General features: G+C 38.0%; 1 protein-coding gene across 50 annotated transcripts in view; it reads left to right on the top strand.

Moving 5' to 3' along the window:
* The window catches only part of wnk1b (WNK lysine deficient protein kinase 1b), a 107,810-nt gene that overhangs the window by 38,503 nt on the left and 52,050 nt on the right, over window positions 1-17,257 (top strand). For all 50 annotated transcript variants that reach the window (XM_073947018.1, XM_073947012.1, XM_073947010.1 and 47 more), the window contains exons 3-5: window positions 2,618-2,790; window positions 10,488-10,708; window positions 12,179-12,336. In XM_073947018.1, the coding sequence (XP_073803119.1) occupies window positions 2,618-2,790; window positions 10,488-10,708; window positions 12,179-12,336 (552 nt within the window). The remainder of the gene's footprint in view (window positions 1-2,617; window positions 2,791-10,487; window positions 10,709-12,178; window positions 12,337-17,257) is intronic.

The following is a 17,257-nucleotide window of genomic DNA, read 5'->3' as shown; positions in this document are numbered from 1 at the left end:
TATAATTATACCTTTATATCTTTCTGTAAACTGCTAAATTGATTTGTGTGAAAATGGTGACATCAGTCATGCATGTTACGTCTATAGTCAATCATAGTGATAGATTGTATTTGCGCATGCAAGTCGTTTTCCTTTACAAAGCCACATCAACAACTATTGGCCTGGCTTGCATAATGCAGTGACTCTAGCAGTTTTCATGGCCTTTTTAATACATCAGGTTAGGGCGGCATGATTCTGGCTAAAATGACAATCATGATTTTTTTGCTTAAAATCAAGATCATGATATTCTCACAACTCTGTAGATGTAAAATAAAGGTAAATATGAGCAGGCTGTTATTATTGTTATTTCTTAAACATGATAAAACAACAATAATAATATTAGGCCTATGTGTAGGCCTGCTGTTGGTTAAAATGCTAAATTTTACATACATTTTGAATGGTGGACTTGAGCAGACTTTAAAAATGTCCTGGTTGTTAATGCACAGTAATGTGATGACATCAGAATACAACTTTTCAGAATTCTGAAGTTAGGGTTCCCTCTTTCATTATATTCAAAATTATATAGGCTAGAGTAGTTATAATGACCCTTTAAACATTTATTTTCATGCACAACACTGTATTCGCTATGAAAGAAAAAACCTATCAAATCTTGTCGTAATCATAACTGTAAAATATGATCATTTAAATGATGTGGGCACTTTTGGTTAGACTCTGCCGTCACTTTGAGGGAAAAACATACATGAAAAATCATACTTCCCACGCGGCTCCCAAACGATCAGGCTGTGCAACAAACTGAACGTTATTTACAACTTTATTACACAGCCTTTATGCAGGTTCTGTTCACTGAAGTAGACATCATTTACGGGCACACGTTCGTCCTCTCTTAGTAAACAAAGAGATTTCGCGGCTGTGAATATGTCATTGCATTAAGACAGAAATGACATTTTTGGATGAATTATAACCTATAAATACAGTATGTGACACTTTTAACACCATTTGGAGGTGTCCATGTTGCTGAGCAATGTATATAAAACAATATGATGACTGACCTTGAAATTATAATCTGCTGAATCGTAGAAAAGCTGAATTAAGATTGTGTGTAGGTCAAATCGAGATCTCAATTCTATTTTGATTAATCGTGCAGCCCTACATCAGGAAGTAAAACACTTAATTTTGCTAGAAAAGTGTGGCATAGCTGCCATATGCTGGAACCATCTTTTGCTGTAATTTTTCTCTTTCAAATCAAGCTGGAGAAAGGCTTTAAGAGAATCTTGCTGAGCAAGTTAGTTGAAGTCGGTTAAACTGTCAGCATGTTTATAGCTAACTACCTTAATACCACCACAGTATGCTGGCATGCACAACAGGTTAGCATGCTTGCAATGCTCTGCAAAGCATTTGCAAGTGTGTTTTTCCGTTATTCTCACTCTGATTTTTCAGCTTCACCACGCTTCCTTTCTACTCGTGTTGCTCTGCACCCCGGTCAATAGTTTTTACACTTTCATTCCCCAATCAAGAGCTGAATCCCCTTTGTCTGTCTCTCTCCACTCTTTCTACTGTCCTTTGGGATTAGTGGTACTTAATGGGTTGCAGATGCCTGCTGCTAGGACGGTTGTTAGTGCATTCGGGAAATGAACGACTGTCTGCATTAATGTGGAGAAAGAATGCCACCATCAGCATTCTCCAATGGCAGCACATCAATGACACCGAATAAACCAGTTGCGGATAGGCAGGACGTCTATAGGTGTCCTAATGCACTGAACTCTTACATATGTCGTTTATGAAATGCATGATGCAACTGGCCGCTAGGTATGCAGGGCAACTCTTTCAGAGAATGGAATTAGTGCTCATGTAATGCTTATGATTTAAGCCCTGAGGTTGAGTAAAAGTAGGCCACGGAAAAGTAGCCTTTTTTTCCACAAAGTGCCACTGGATTAATTCATCACTGCATGGCGGCTGCCGGAGCAATCATAATAATGACTAATGATCAGGCTTGCGCACACTGTTTAAACTGCTGATAAGGGCTCAGCATGACCGGAAAGGAACTATGATGTCAACGCTTGAATACCCTCATGCACAGGGTGGTGCGTTCCATCCAAAAAACCCTGTCTTCCTGACACTGTTGTGATTGGGCAGGTCATGCTCTCCTGGATCCAATATCAGAGAGGTTTTTTTGGATAGGTTATGGAGTCAGGGCAGATGATGTAGTGTCGTTTTTCCATGACCGGTCATGTTGAACCTGTTACACCAAGCTTTTGGCTTTTTTGTTTTGTGTGTGTGGTCCGCACAGGGATTAAGCACAGGATAAGAGCTCCACTTTGTGTTTAAACTAGATGAGTCTTGTCCCCCTCCTGTGCTTCATGCTTTGTCTGAAGGGGCTCTTTTGGAGGTCTGGCAGGAATCTGGGATTGGGTTACGGTATGTAAGGTTGAGTGGATACTGGCTAGTTCCCTCATGAGCCATAGTGATTTAACATAAAGGCTTGGTGTTTCATTTAAAGCACATCTGTAATGCTTATCAATTCAGTGTTATCATTAATGTATTCAAATAAAATTAATGGTGATGTTCAGATGAAACATCTGGATTAAACTTTCTTCTTTTTCTTTTGTTGGAATTTCAGGATCGGAAGCTGTCCAGATCAGAGCGCCAGAGATTCAAGGAAGAGGCCGGCATGCTGAAAGGCCTGCAGCACCCAAACATTGTGCGTTTTTACGATTCATGGGAGTCTCCTTCCAAAGGGAGGAAGTGCATAGTGCTGGTGACGGAGCTCATGACATCAGGAACCCTGAAAACGTGAGTAGAAAGTGTTTACTTCATTCAGTTCAAGTCGTCTTTATTTCTATAGCGCTTTGACAATGTAGATTGTGTCAAAGCAGCTTAACATAGAAGTTCTAGTAGATTGAAACCAGTAGATATTCCAGTTTTCAGAGTTCAGTTTAGTTTAGTTCAGTGTGGTTCTATTTTCACTGCTGCAAGTCCAAACACTGAAAAGCAAATCCATCCATGTGCAGCTCCACAACTTCCAAACCAAGCAAGCTGGCGACAGTGGCGAGGAACAAATTTCACCAATTGGCAAAAATGAAGGAAAAAAAACCCTGAGAGAAACCAGGCTCAGTTGGGCACACCATTTCTCCTCTGGCCAAACTTCCTGTGCAGAGTTGCATATTGTGTTGTCCGTCTTATTATTGCCTAATGAATGATACAGTATTTTTCTAGTGTTGTACTATTAGGTAAATGGTTATCCTCAACTCACCCTGGTGTTGCTTGAAGGCCTGATGTTTAAAGTAAAATAATATATATCCTGGTCATACATGTAATCGAAGTGAATTAGTCTTTGAATTCAATTAAATTCATCTTTATTTCTATAGCGCTTTTACAATGTAAATTGTGTCAAAGCAGCTTAACATAGAAGTTCTAGTAAATTGAAACTGTGTCAGTCTAGTCTTCAGAGTTGAAGTTCAATTTAGTTCAGTGTTTAATTTTTCGCTGCTAAAAATCCAGACACTGAAGAGCAAATATATCAATGCGCAGCTCCACAAGTCCTTAAAACAAGCAAGCCAGTGGGGACAGTGGCAAGGAACAAACTTCACCGATTGATGGAAGTGAAGGAAAAAACCTTGAGAGAAACCAGACTCAGCTTCTCTGGCCAAACTTCTTGTGTAGAGCTGCAGTCTAGGCGCCAGAGGCTAAAGAACCCAACATGGAGAAGCTGCAGGTGTGAGAAGTCTCTGGCTGGTGTACAAGCTGGGATCAATAAGGGGACTAATCTGAGACTTTGAACATAGCTGTCGGTTCATAGAATATCCGGATGTACCAAAATGGTGCACTTGTGCTTTTTCTCTGATCATGTCAGAGAGAACCAAATAGTTTAATTATCTTATGCACATCCAAGTGGATGCTGCACACTAGTGGTGGTGTGGAGAGACCCCCCTTCATGATTGTGAAGCGCTTTGGGTGTATGGCCATAAAATACACACTACTTTTCAAGGATTTTGGTTAAATAATAGATTGAATTTATTTTATTTATTTATTTATTTTTTTTTTTTTTGGATAAACACTATTTTATACCAATGTGACTTGGAATAAATATCACATGGGACCATTTAATGTTTATAACTTTTTAAAACCCTTATATAGACTATTATACAAATTCTGCCCAAAAGTAGGGCATATACAAATAGGTCAAACACTAAGGCAATTAAACATCTTTCACAGCCTATTCCTTATATAAAGTATTACCTTCTTTCTTTATTTGTTCTGTTGCTTTTGTAGTTTTATTTTCACCCACTGTGTTTAAAATTGCATTGTGGTACAGCATTCAAATGCAACAACAGGATGGCCTTTCGAATGAGCTTTTCACCAGCCTCATGCCCATCACCATCCACAGAGGCTGTGATTATCCGTTACAAAACACAGTCACAATAGAGCGATTGAGTTTGAACTGTTACCAGAGTGATCGCAGACCAACAGTGGCATGTCACCTCCATGTGAGACATGCATTGTGGGTGCTAAACTCTTTGTGGAGCTTTAGTCTGATAAAAACCACACATTGGGCCAGCAGCCCCCTCCTGTGGATGTGAGGGCTCTGACACACACACCAAGTCATATAAGCCTGACTGCAATATGAGGTCATTGCAAGGAGCTTAATTGTATTATTATTAATAATAATTAAATGATGGTTTCTATGGCATAGAAACTTTATAAGCTTTCTTTGAAGCCTATGGAAAGAATAATACTGGGAATAAAGTATTGAGGGAGAATACTGATTCTATAAAAGAGCAGGCAAATTGAATTATACAATATAATAAGTTTATTGAATAAATCAGTCAAAGTTTTGATTGCAATCATTGGTTGTCATGAGTTTCCAGGACACTTAAGGATGATGAGTCCACATGGAGATCCATCATCCTCATTGTCCCAGTCACGCACAATTAGCCAGATAGCGCAGGAACACTGCTGCTACCTCCAAGAGAGAGAAAGGCAGTGGGGGAGGCATGTGGAAATGAGTGAAAAGGGAAAAAAATGACAAATAGGCTTGCCTTGTGGTCGTCACCCCTGGCATCCCAGCAATGTGTGGCGTTCTGCATGGCTGCTCCTCCATCACAAAGATAAACAACAATCAGGAGGTCAGGTAGGAACAGCGTTCCACAGAGGCGGCCGTGCCATGCTTAACCAATCATTGTTTTCATTGTTGTCATCAAAGACCTAACTGTCCAGAGGGGGGCTTGTCCGTCTTTGTGTCCTCCTTTAAAGCAATGCCGGGTGCAGACAATATTTTTATGTCACATTCACTAGGTTATCTGATTTTGACTCCCTGAGTAAATTCTTGTTGTTTCGTGAGCAACAAACATGCAGTAACTACTACTAGGGTTTTCAAAAGTATCGACTCAGGTACCAATCGAACAATGGATAGTACCAGTGTGCGGTACCAATGGACAACGTCTATTTCCTTTATAACCTTTGGTTGCTGAACAATGGTCTTTCTATTTTGCATAATTTCACACAGCAGCACCAATACTATTGTTTTTAATTTGACCATAAATTATGTTCAGAGGTCACTGTCACAAGCGGCATGTTGGACCCAAAAAATTACACTTTTTATTCTTTCTGTTGGGATTTTAAGCATCCCATAAGTTGAGTCACTTTTCATCCACTGTAACACATCATGCAAGATTAAATGATTCTTAATCATACTTTATGATAAATTCCATTTACGATTCATTCTAGTATCTATTGTACATCATACATTAAGTCAGTTGTGCCAAAAAAGTCTTGACTGGTTTTCGTGTAGTCTAAAACCTGAATAAAAACTTTTTGTTCACCTTTTGAAGCTTTATAGTCCAGCATTGCCATTAACATTTCTGCAACACTTTTCCAAAGCGAATTAAGGTGCTTTCACACCTGGTTCAGTTGCCTGGATTGATTTCAAGTTTGATTGTCCCCCCTTGCCACCTTCTTGGCTTCTTGCCTTCACGTCGTCTTTTTTTCCCTCTGAACTCCGGTACGCTTTCGTCATTAAGTTAGGTGGCGGCCACGAAAGCAAAGCGCCAAAATGGAGACGTCTGCATATCACATCATTCTGCTTCTACTGATTCTTTTGCTTTTGTTGCCAAAACCAAAATACAGAAAGCCACGTGCGTCTATCTGCTGCAAAATATATTCAAAACATTCAGAACATCACGCAGTGTCTGCAGAAGTCGTTTTTGTTCAAGACAAGCAGACATTATCACTGTTTGCACGGGGTCAGTCCCGCTTGTCACCAAGGTAGGGGATACAGAGACATACACACACGAATGAACGTTATGAAAACTAAAAATTGTTGTGCAGTTGGCGGTTCACTTTCGTTTTTTGATACGATTGCGTTTAAATAAGAAGTGATGAACCGTACCCCAGGCCCACCTTTTTCAGGCTGACTCGGGTACGGTTCGTGGGTGAGCACCCAAGTTCGGAAGACACGTTTACACTAGCTGAACGTACCATACTTTGACGTCATGTGGACCAAAAGTGCTAGTGTGAAAGCACCCTTACACTTATAAACCAGAGCAGTGAGCTGCCTATTGAGCAGTTGGGGGTTCGGTGCCTTGCTCAAGGGAATCACCTTAGCCGGGGTTTTAAGTGGTATATTTGTTTACTCTCCATGTCAACAATCCCTGCTGGTGCTCAAACCTGCAACCTTTGGATCCCAAGTCATAACCATTAGGCCACGGCAGCCCTTTATGACCTCATTTAGAATAGAAACATACATAAACAGACCCTTCAAGCATTGTTACTCCATTACAGTTAAATCCGAAATCAAAATGCATGTTTTCTTAAGAGTTTCACTGTTTATAAAGTCAGAGACAGACTGTTTTGAATGACTTTACTGTTTTGGAAGTGTGGAGAGAGTTGTTGGTGTAGCTGGAGAACAGCCTGTTGAGGCTCTGTGGGAGCTGCTGGGTGTGTTGAGTGATGAGACCGTTTTGAATCAGGCTTTGTTGCTCGCACCCGCATCGCCTCGGGACTTACCCTTGGCTCGGATCCCATCTGTCAGTCAGCTGGCACACTCCATCAAAGATGACCTGTACCACCACCCACCTCCGACTGCTGGGCGAAGCACTACTCATGCTCGCTTCGGTCTTACTAAGCAAACTACAGATGTTATCTGTTTACACAAAAACACTCGGCTTGCCATATCTCCTCTCAAGCAGTCTTGGAAAAGCTGATCTGATGTTAATCAACCATTTTTTTTTCTTTTACTATGAGAAGAGGAAAAGGAAGGGGAAAGAATTTGATTCATGAGTCACAATAACAGTCATCCGTAAACATCTGTAAAATCAGTTATCCGATTCTCCTCTAGACAACCATGTCACACCCTATAACAAATGAGTCAACCGTGCTACTGTATATGTTAGGGATAGTTCACCCAAAAATTACAATTCCGTCATCATTTACTCACTTGTTTAAAACCTATTTGACTTTCATTTGTTAAAAAAAAAAACTGTAGCCTTTGCCTTCTACCATAGAAGTCAATTATTACAGACTTTCAGAGTTTTTCAAAATATCTTCTTTTGTGTTCAACAGAAGGTCCAAAGGTTTGAAAACCACACAAGAGTGAGTAAATAATGAGTAAAATGTCATGTTTGAGTGAACTATGCCTTTAAGTTTTGCTTGTGCCCATCTTCACCTAGGGCATTATGGGATAAAGGGTACCCAGCTCCCACTGTATTGGTGCCTGAACTGAGTAGATTGTTGTAATGAGGATTACATGGCCAAATCCTGGCTGTGGCTCAGCTCCAAGATTTGATTAGGCCAAGCTAATCTAACGAAAGTGCTGTACCACCGTCTTCACATGCTGTTGTCCTCTCTTTTATCTGGGACTACTGCTGTGTAATAGAAGAGAATGCAACTGTCAGTATGGTTGCTTCCAGACCCATCTTTGTGTAATCGTTTAATTCCGCCTGATTCTCATATGCACTGATCTTAATGGGCTGGGGGCCGGTTGCACCAGCAATGTGAAAGTTAAGATGTAAAGATGCACTACTTTACAACTTGCGCACCACTAAATAGCTTTGTATTGCACCATTTAACTTAGTTTAATCGCAGCTCTATTTTCCAATTAAATATTTACAGCAGCCAATGTATAACATTAAACGCAACTCTATTTTCCAATTAAATATTTACAGCAGCCAATGTATAACATTAAACGTAGCTCTATTTTCCAATTAAATATTTACAGCAGCCAATGTATAACATTAAACGCAACTCTATTTTCCAATTAAATATTTACAGCAGCCAATGTATAACATTAAACGTAGCTCTATTTTCCAATTAAATATTTACAGCAGCCAATGTATAACATTAAACGTAACTCTATTTTCCAATTAAATATTTACAGCAGCCAATGTATAACATTAAACGCAACTCTATTTTCCAATTAAATATTTACAGCAGCCAATGTATAACATTAAACGTAACTCTATTTTCCAGTTAAATATTTACAGCAGCCAATGTATAACATTAGAAAAGAAATGACAGTGAGATTAGTAGGAATGTCCCGATCAGTTTTTTTTCCCCAAGTTCCCGAAACCCAATCTGATACTTCTATAATACATAAAAAAAGAAGAGTAAAGAAACAGATCCCGGATGATCTTTATTTTTAATTTAATTCACCTTATTTTAACATTCAACAACTCTCTTAACAAACAGAGTACTTCTGTGACGTAGCTTGAGTAATAAATGACATCAATTCTTCACTTTTGGACTTTAGTGAAACAGTAAATATAAAAAGTAATCTAATATAAAAACAGACAGCACCTCAACTTAAAACACCAGGCAGCAATCCAAAGTTTACATATTTTACAGTTTGATATGACAATGTTGTAGTCATCAACATTATAATATCTCCAGACCGTGGCCATGTCGTGGTTTTATTGGAGCAACATATATCAAAGCAGAACTATGTTTTGAAACCTAACAATTTGAAAGCTTCTTATTGGTTATAGACTGATTTCACTTGGCTGCCATTTTTAAAAGCCAAGTCGAGGCTGCGTTGGGAAGAAACCCGGAAGTATCGTTGAGAGTTGCTCAGGAACGTTATGTGCTTGGCTGTATATCTTATCAGCGAAGGTAAAGAGACACAAATGTTTTATTCCACCGCCTTCCGAGTGACCCGAATGTCCGATCTGAATGAATGGTAAAAATAAAAAGGGATATCAAAGCTCACTTTCAGCTAAGTAAAGGAAAATGGCACAAGTTAGCTATCATTTTCTTTCTCAAACACACGTTTTAGATGCCATTTATCAAACTCGAATTAATGAACCGATTCTTTCACTATATTAAACTTGTCACAATACTGAATTAGATGAAAAATTTCGCCCTAACATTTAAGGCACTGTTGATGGCTTTCTTAAAACGGCGCTGATTTCCCTTTGTTCACGTGGTCGACAGAAATGCTTGTGATTGGCCGAGAAGGTCATCATTTCACGCACCGCTGTTTACTGAGCTCAAACACAGACGAGCCGAGCGATCTGCTTGATGACTCGACATCTTCATGGCTGCTTCGCGCTCCAGTCTCTGTGTATCTGTGTTTGCACTGGGTGAAGAGCGGTAAACTGAGTGCAAACACAGATACACGAAGACTGGAGTGCGAAGCAGCCATGAAGATCAGTTGAGTTATCCCCACTCCGCTGCGCTTCAATGTTAGCTGGTTTTAAAAATTCAGTACCGGGACAACACTATTACAGACAACACGAGGGTGTGCTACGGAGGACTGCAGTGTTTTATCACTCACCGGGTTACATAGGCTGAAGCAGGAAAGCGTCCCCACGGTGTTTAACTGGTGCCATGAATTGAAGCCTTGGAGGACACTTGAGCATATTACTCTTACAGAGATTGTGATGTTGTTTGATGCCTAATTTGCTTTTATTTTTTTAAATTAAACTTACTGTTTAATATCAAAGTGATGGTTTACACCATTTCTGCATTTTAAAATCTCGGCAACAGCTGGAGGTTTGTAGTCCACAGCATGTTGCTGCAATGTTCACAGTGCTGGTCCTATACTTCAAGGTTTCTTCCCACCGCAGCCTTGCTTTGGTTCTTTAAAATGGCGGCTGCGTGAAATAAGCGTATTACATCATTCAGTGCGACCGCACTACTTTACGAAGAGCTTACAACTTACTAAGTACATTCTGCCTTAAAAGCATGTGGTGCAACCAAAATAAGAACAGGTTTAGTTACAAACTAGCTAGTAGCTTCTAAGCCTCTACTGTGGACTTTACAGTTTAAGCAAGAACTTAAAAGAGCAGGTGCAACTCTACCCTGTGTAGTACAGCGTTTACTCACTCTCTTCTTGGTCTAAATGTTTTTTCAAGACAGCAGACTTGAAAAAACTCATATCATCTTCTGTTTATACATTTGCTGTTTGTTTTTACTCATGTCAAGGTCCTAAAATCCTTGTGGTTGGCCAATGAAGAAGAACATCGGGATAATTGTCCAATCTTTTTGTTCCTCAGATATCTGAAACGCTTCAAGGTGATGAAGATAAAGGTGTTGCGAAGCTGGTGCCGACAAATCCTGAAGGGCCTGCACTTCCTGCACACCAGGGCTCCACCAATCATCCACCGGGACCTGAAGTGTGACAACATCTTCATCACCGGACCCACCGGCTCAGTAAAGATCGGTGATCTGGGCCTGGCCACCCTCAAGCGTTCTTCGTTCGCTAAAAGCGTCATAGGTATGACCCAGCACTAGAACTTTCTTGCTTTCCCCATCTTCCAATTCAGTTCACCATATGCTATCCAAAATATGTGTCAAGTCACTGCTTGTTTTAATGATGAGGTGAAATCGGGAAGGTGGGGCATTTGCTATCACTTATGTGGAGAAATTTAAGGCATGCTGTAGCTCTTAGCTACACTGTTCACCTTAGATCACAGTTTTCCAGCCAGCCAAGGGCACTGGGTTTAATATGGGGTGTAGACCGGGGAAAACCAGAGGAGAACTTCTTGTAAATCAGGGGGAACACCTTTAGATCCTGCTGTTTCCCACCTGAAACTTATTGGCCTATAAATGCACTTTAAGTTTCCATAAAATTTGGGGTGTTTTGGGTAATATACGCATTAAGAGTAACAACAAAGCCTCATGCGCTTGTTAGTTTGATAGCTGCGGGGATCTTTCACACACAATATTAACCGAATAATCACTTTGGTCTGGAACCTGTGGTCTATGATTATTACAGTCCTAGAGATTCTCTTGCTGTCAGTAATATCTTAACGTCTTTTTCCAAAGGTTTCCCTGATTGCCTCATCAGATTTTTTCCCCTCGTTCGTCCTTTCAGATGGTTTAGATATTGCCATACATATTCTTTCTCTCTATTTCCTTTTTTTATTTTCTTTTTAGTTGTTTTTTTTTTTTTCCTGGTTTTGAGAATTGTTTCCTTTAAACTGTAGGGCTGTAATCTCAGCTGGTCTCACTCCACTGTATGGATTATTTAATGTCCTGCAGTTCAGACAGTAAGTATGCTAAAAATGGCAAGTAAGTGGTAAGTCAACAAGCAAACCTATGCCCAAAAAACCGGAAATATTTCAAATATGAATCGATATTATAACTCGTTTTTCTGTGTGAGGCCTTTTAACGCGGCTAGCACACAACAGTTTCTCCTGTCACTAGCTATGGCCTTGCTCTGTGCTTTCACCTGCTTAACCTTATCTCATTACAGGCTGGTCGAAAGGTGAGTCGGTCATGTGTTTTCCATAACTGTGTTGTTTACATGGATCAAGTTCCATAGCTAGTCACCCACCGCTGTCCGGTTCCCCATTTTAATGTGTTGTAAAGATAAACACCGTTCTGGAGCCAATCAGGCAGCTCTGAAAGTAACCTGCACCAATGTGCACGTGCGTCTGGCTGAAATCAACTTCCTGTTTGCATAATATCGCTTGGCTGCTTTGTGCGCTAGTCAGATCTGAAGGCCTTGCAGAGAAAAACTGGATTCTTTCACTGCTAAATAACTGAGGCCGGTTTTCCCCCTTCCTCTTTTTTTTTTATTTTATTCTTTATCTCCATATCTTTTGCTCCCCCTCTTTCTCTCCTCTCAGGGCCGTACGGAGCAACAGTATCCTCCCTCCTCTCTCCCTTCCTCCCCCCGGCCCTGCTGGGGTGAGTAGAGATCTCAGGCACTGAGAGTTCTGAATGGTTCTTTTGATTTAAGGTACCCCTGAGTTCATGGCGCCTGAGATGTACGAGGAAAAATACGACGAGTCGGTGGACGTGTACGCCTTCGGGATGTGCATGCTGGAGATGGCTACCTCAGAGTACCCGTACTCCGAGTGTCAAAACCCTGCTCAAATCTATCGCAGAGTCACCAGCGTGAGTACCCTCGCCACCCCTTTCACTTCGAGCATCTCGCTCGCTGTAATCTTCGCCCGCTCTGTCATTACACCTACACATTCCTCAGGCCTCTGCCTATGAAATAATTCCATGAAAGAAGCTCGTTCTGTTATGCACTTCACTGGAACCTTCCCACAGCTGGGGGCGTCACACTATATTTGAGATTATGTAAGCAAATTACATCTGGCAAGCCAATGCATGGTTTCGTTTGACTAGGAGTTGGTTGTATGAATAAAATTGATGTCTGTATATTTATAAAGCTTCAGGAAAACTAATCTGTTCTCTAGATTAGCAATCTAATAGATGCATATTTTTAGAGAAATGCTTATATAAAATATTTTATTAGCTACTAATAATTTGTGTGCAAATTGTTATTATCATGTTGTTAGATCATTTCTTTGTAATTTAAGGCTGTATTTTAAGCTTTTGCTTTTTACAGTGCAGTATTACAAATCTATAAACAATTTTTTATACTGACCTATATTCATTAAATTGTAAATATTAATTGGAACTTGTTAATTATTATTAATAATAATAATAATAATAATAATAATAATAATAATAACAATAGCCTAGTGGTTAACTGCACTGACAGATAGCACCATGGTGCTCACGGCGACCCGAGTTCGAGGTCTTTTGCCGACCATTCCCCTCTCTCTGCTCCCAACTATTTCCTGTCAATTCTCTGCACTATTCTATTTATTAAAGGTACAAAAAAACGAAAAAAAAAGGGAAAAAAATAAAAGTGCAATAAATTTCTTGCAGTTATTATTCCCTAGAAATAGAATTAAAACAATAAATATTGCAGTTGAAAGTATCCATTTTCTATTTTATTCTATTTTAAAATTTCTGTAACACTTTACAATAAGGTTTATTAGTTAATGCATTTACTAACATGAACTAATCATGAACAACACATGTACAGCATTTATTAGTCATAATTGAACATTTACTAATGCATTGTAAAACATCCAAGTCCATGCTTGTTAACATTAGTTAATGCACCATGAGTTAACTTGAACTAACAATGAACTACTGTATTTTCATTAACTAACGCTAACGAACATGAACAAATACAGTAGTATATGTATTGCTCACTATTTGTTCATGTTAGTAAATGCATTAATTGACATTAACTAATGAACCTTATTGTAAACTGTGACCAAAATTTCACATATTTCTACTTTAACAAAGCTGAAAACAAAACATTCTCTAGTGTCAAATTCTTCACTCTTTTAAGATAATATACTGTAATAAAATGTTTTGGGCTCAAAAGCATTTTTGATTATTCATGTTAATAATGTTATGCTGAGTGAAATGTTTTTATGAAATATGTTATAAGCTACTGATAATTTGTGTGCAGATTTTTAAATAAGGATGTTAACATTTAGATCATTGCTTTGTAGTTAAGGCTGTAATTAAAGTTTTCACTTTTTAGAGTTTAGTATTTAAGATCTATAAACATGATATTTTATACTGACCTATTTTCATTAAATTGTAAATATTAATTGTAACTTGTATATAGTAATAGTAATAGGAAAGTAATTAAAATGGACAAAATTAAAAGTACACTATAATTTTCTTGCATTTTTTCCCCCTAGAAATAATAAATAAATAATAAATTAATTAATATTGCTGTTGAAAATATTTTCTATTTTATTCTATTTTAAAATTTGATTATTGTAAATGATTATTAATGTTAACAATGTTTTGCTAACTGAAATGTTTTTATGAAATATTTTATTAGCTACTGATAATTTGTGTGCAAACTTTCGAATAAAGATGTTTTCATCTTGATAATTCTTTTGTAATTTAAGGCTGTAATTTAAGCTTTCGCTTTTACAGTGCGGTATTTAAGATCCAGAAACATGTTTTTACTGTCCTTTTTCCATTTTCTGTGAATAAATGATCAAAGTTATATTTTCATGAAATATTAAATAATAATGTGATCTTACTAATGGTAAAATATCTATAAACATCTATAATTTTCTTGTTTTCCTCTCTAGAATAGATTAAAAACAGTAAATATTGAGGAAATATTAATGCATTTGACAGGAAACATTTTCTATGATTTCTCATTTCTGTGATGACAAAGCTGGAAAATGTAAAAAAAAAATAAAATATATATATATATATATATATATATATATATATATATATATATATATATATATATAATTTAAACTTGTATAACAAAATATTTAGGGCTCAGGAAACATTTATTAATATTAGATTATTAATATTAAAAGTTAATAGCTTAACACTTTAAAGAATGACATTTATTAGAAATAGGCTCTTAACATTTTTCTTTTATATTAAATGAATATTTAGTAATTGCACAAATATAAAAATTTTTGGGGAGACATTTTAGAAACCAAAGCTACTACATTTCAATTGATTTCTGGTTTGATGAATAGAATAGAGATAAAATATGTTCAATCTCAATTAACGAACTCCAGGTATCTGTGCAATGACTTAGAAACAAAACATAAAGCTACAGAATTAGACACATAAGACAAAAATTGAACGACTAACATACACTGTCTAAATTCTGACTGAGTGAGTTGCTATCAAATCTTTTTAAACAAACATCAAACAAGATCTTCATTTTGACCAGTTTGCTCATTAAGCCCAATTTCATCCCAGACCCACCCAGAAAGAAGGAATTGTTCTAAAATAAAACAGTCGGATATCTGAGTGTGTAAGATCTTTTTTTGTTCCCTGCCAGCTGCAATAAAACATTTAGCTTTGATTAAATCAGCTTTATAGCAGTCACTGATATCAGCTTGTGGTACGTCATGTGTTGACTTTCCATGAAGTCATTCTCTGGCTCAAACAATCGCTTTCTACAGCTTTAATTTTTGTTTTTTTTTGTTTCATGTTTGACAGAAACGGTTCTGTTTGAACTCAAAATATTCCACAATAATATGTATTTTTTTCTTCCTCGATTTCTCTATGATTTATTTCCAACCTCTTTTAAGCCATTGTGCTGCAGTAATCATCATTGAATTAAATCCACCATCTATTTCTAGACATACAATGTTGTTTTCAGGACAATCGAGGTGAATGTCCCTGAGAGTTATTCCTATATATGAATCCAAGACCATTGTTGGCAGGATGGAAAAGGCCAGTCATGTTGCTGCGGTTTTATAAATTGAATCAGTTTTTTCCCCCTCCGTGTCCTTTATTATCGTCCGCAGAAAGGAGAAAGAGTGGAATCGTAAGACAGTCATGAGCTTTATTTTTCTCATTTAAGTCAATAGGCTGATCATATGATGCTAGAGGTTGAAAACATAATCAGTAGAAGCTGAAAAACAACTGGCTGAGGATTGTGGTAAGCCAGCGAGGGGCTCACCAGTAGGGAGCAGTACAGATTCACCATGCTGAATCAAGTGTGTTTTGGGGTTTCTTGCTGGTTTTAGTGCCAATTTTGACCGTATAACTATTTTAGAGCAACTTTGTAGACAGAAGATGTCATTAAATCCTGTAGAAGAGTTTTAAGTCATTATGGTTGTGCAGCAAATTAAAATTATTTTGGTTTTTACACCTTCCCACCTGTTAGCTTTAGAAAGTGTCAAGCACATCCTACATTTGGCCTCTCTGAAAAGCTGGCGTCCACTCTGCCTGAAGGCTTTTTAATCTCATGAAATCCTATCGCAGAGGCACAACAGTTCACTGAGAGACGCAATTTAAGCTTTACGCAATCAGAAAAGCACTCAGCTCAGTGGACCCAAGGGTTGCCATCACAGACAACCAGATGTGGGACATCTCCCATCTCGGCCCCCAAAGCAAATGCTTTCATTACAATGAAGCGGTTCTCTATAGAAGCATCTGTAGTCTGAAAGCAGTGAGAATGGAGTGATTTGAGCCTGAGCGGTCATGGAATTGGAGTTACGCTGGTCAGATCTTCTTCCCTTTCATTATGGTGGTGATTAAGCTAAAGAAAGGCTTTTTGGAGGTGGGAAGTGAGTAGCGCTGCTGCAACCGTACGGAGTGTTCCGACTTCAAAATTGCTTTGCTGCAAAAGGCATCAGATTCGTGGTTTAAAATCAGGCATTGTCTAGGAATGTGCTCCTGCTAGATTTTACAGTGCACATCTCTTATTAGTAGGCGTGTGCAGATTTCCGCAAAATTGTAACCTGTTTTTGAGTCTATTAAATGTGTGTAAATTTATATCTATTCAGTTTTTAAATTAATTTTAGTAATATTACTGACTAATATGAAAACATTCACATGATTTATATATAATACAGTTTTGTAAAGTAATAATTTTAGTAGTTTTTTAGTCGATTTACGGTAGCTATATTATATAAGAGACTTGCTTTGTTAACTACTGATGTTACTACTTCAATGTGTTCCTTTTGCCGCCATTCATACAGCGGCGACGGCGGTAATTGGTGCGCTCACAGCATTTGACCACTGGGTGGCTATTTAACCACAGATATTCAGCTTTGCCTTTTCACAATACTAAACAGACTGTTCTGTAGGCGTAGCTTGCTGTATGTGATGTGTTCAAATAAAATATAATTTTGATTTAGTTTTCTTGGTAATAAACATGCTCTTACACTATACTGTATGCTTTAAAAAAGATACATGGTGAGAAGTCATAGGCTTCAAAAAGCAAATATAAGAATTAAGTTCTTTAGCCTTTAGTGCCCGATTAAATTGCGTTGGGGTGAAAATAATGTTTTAATTTCTTTGACCATCATGGCGATGTTATTACCTCAAATCTTAAACGTGGGCATATGAAAAACAGCAAAATAACATTAAGATTATCCTGCCGTTGGAGGACATCACCTCACAGTTGTGAACTTGTGATCACCTCAACTTACTTTATCAGTAGGCTATTTATTATTTATTACAGGCTATGTTACAAATATTTAACCAACTGCCACTTCAT

The sequence above is a fragment of the Danio rerio genome, chromosome 4, assembly GCF_049306965.1.
Source record: "Danio rerio strain Tuebingen ecotype United States chromosome 4, GRCz12tu, whole genome shotgun sequence".
NCBI classification, from domain to species: domain Eukaryota; kingdom Metazoa; phylum Chordata; class Actinopteri; order Cypriniformes; family Danionidae; genus Danio; species Danio rerio.
Note: the sequence above shows the minus strand (reverse complement) of the source record. Positions and strands in the feature narration are given on the sequence as shown.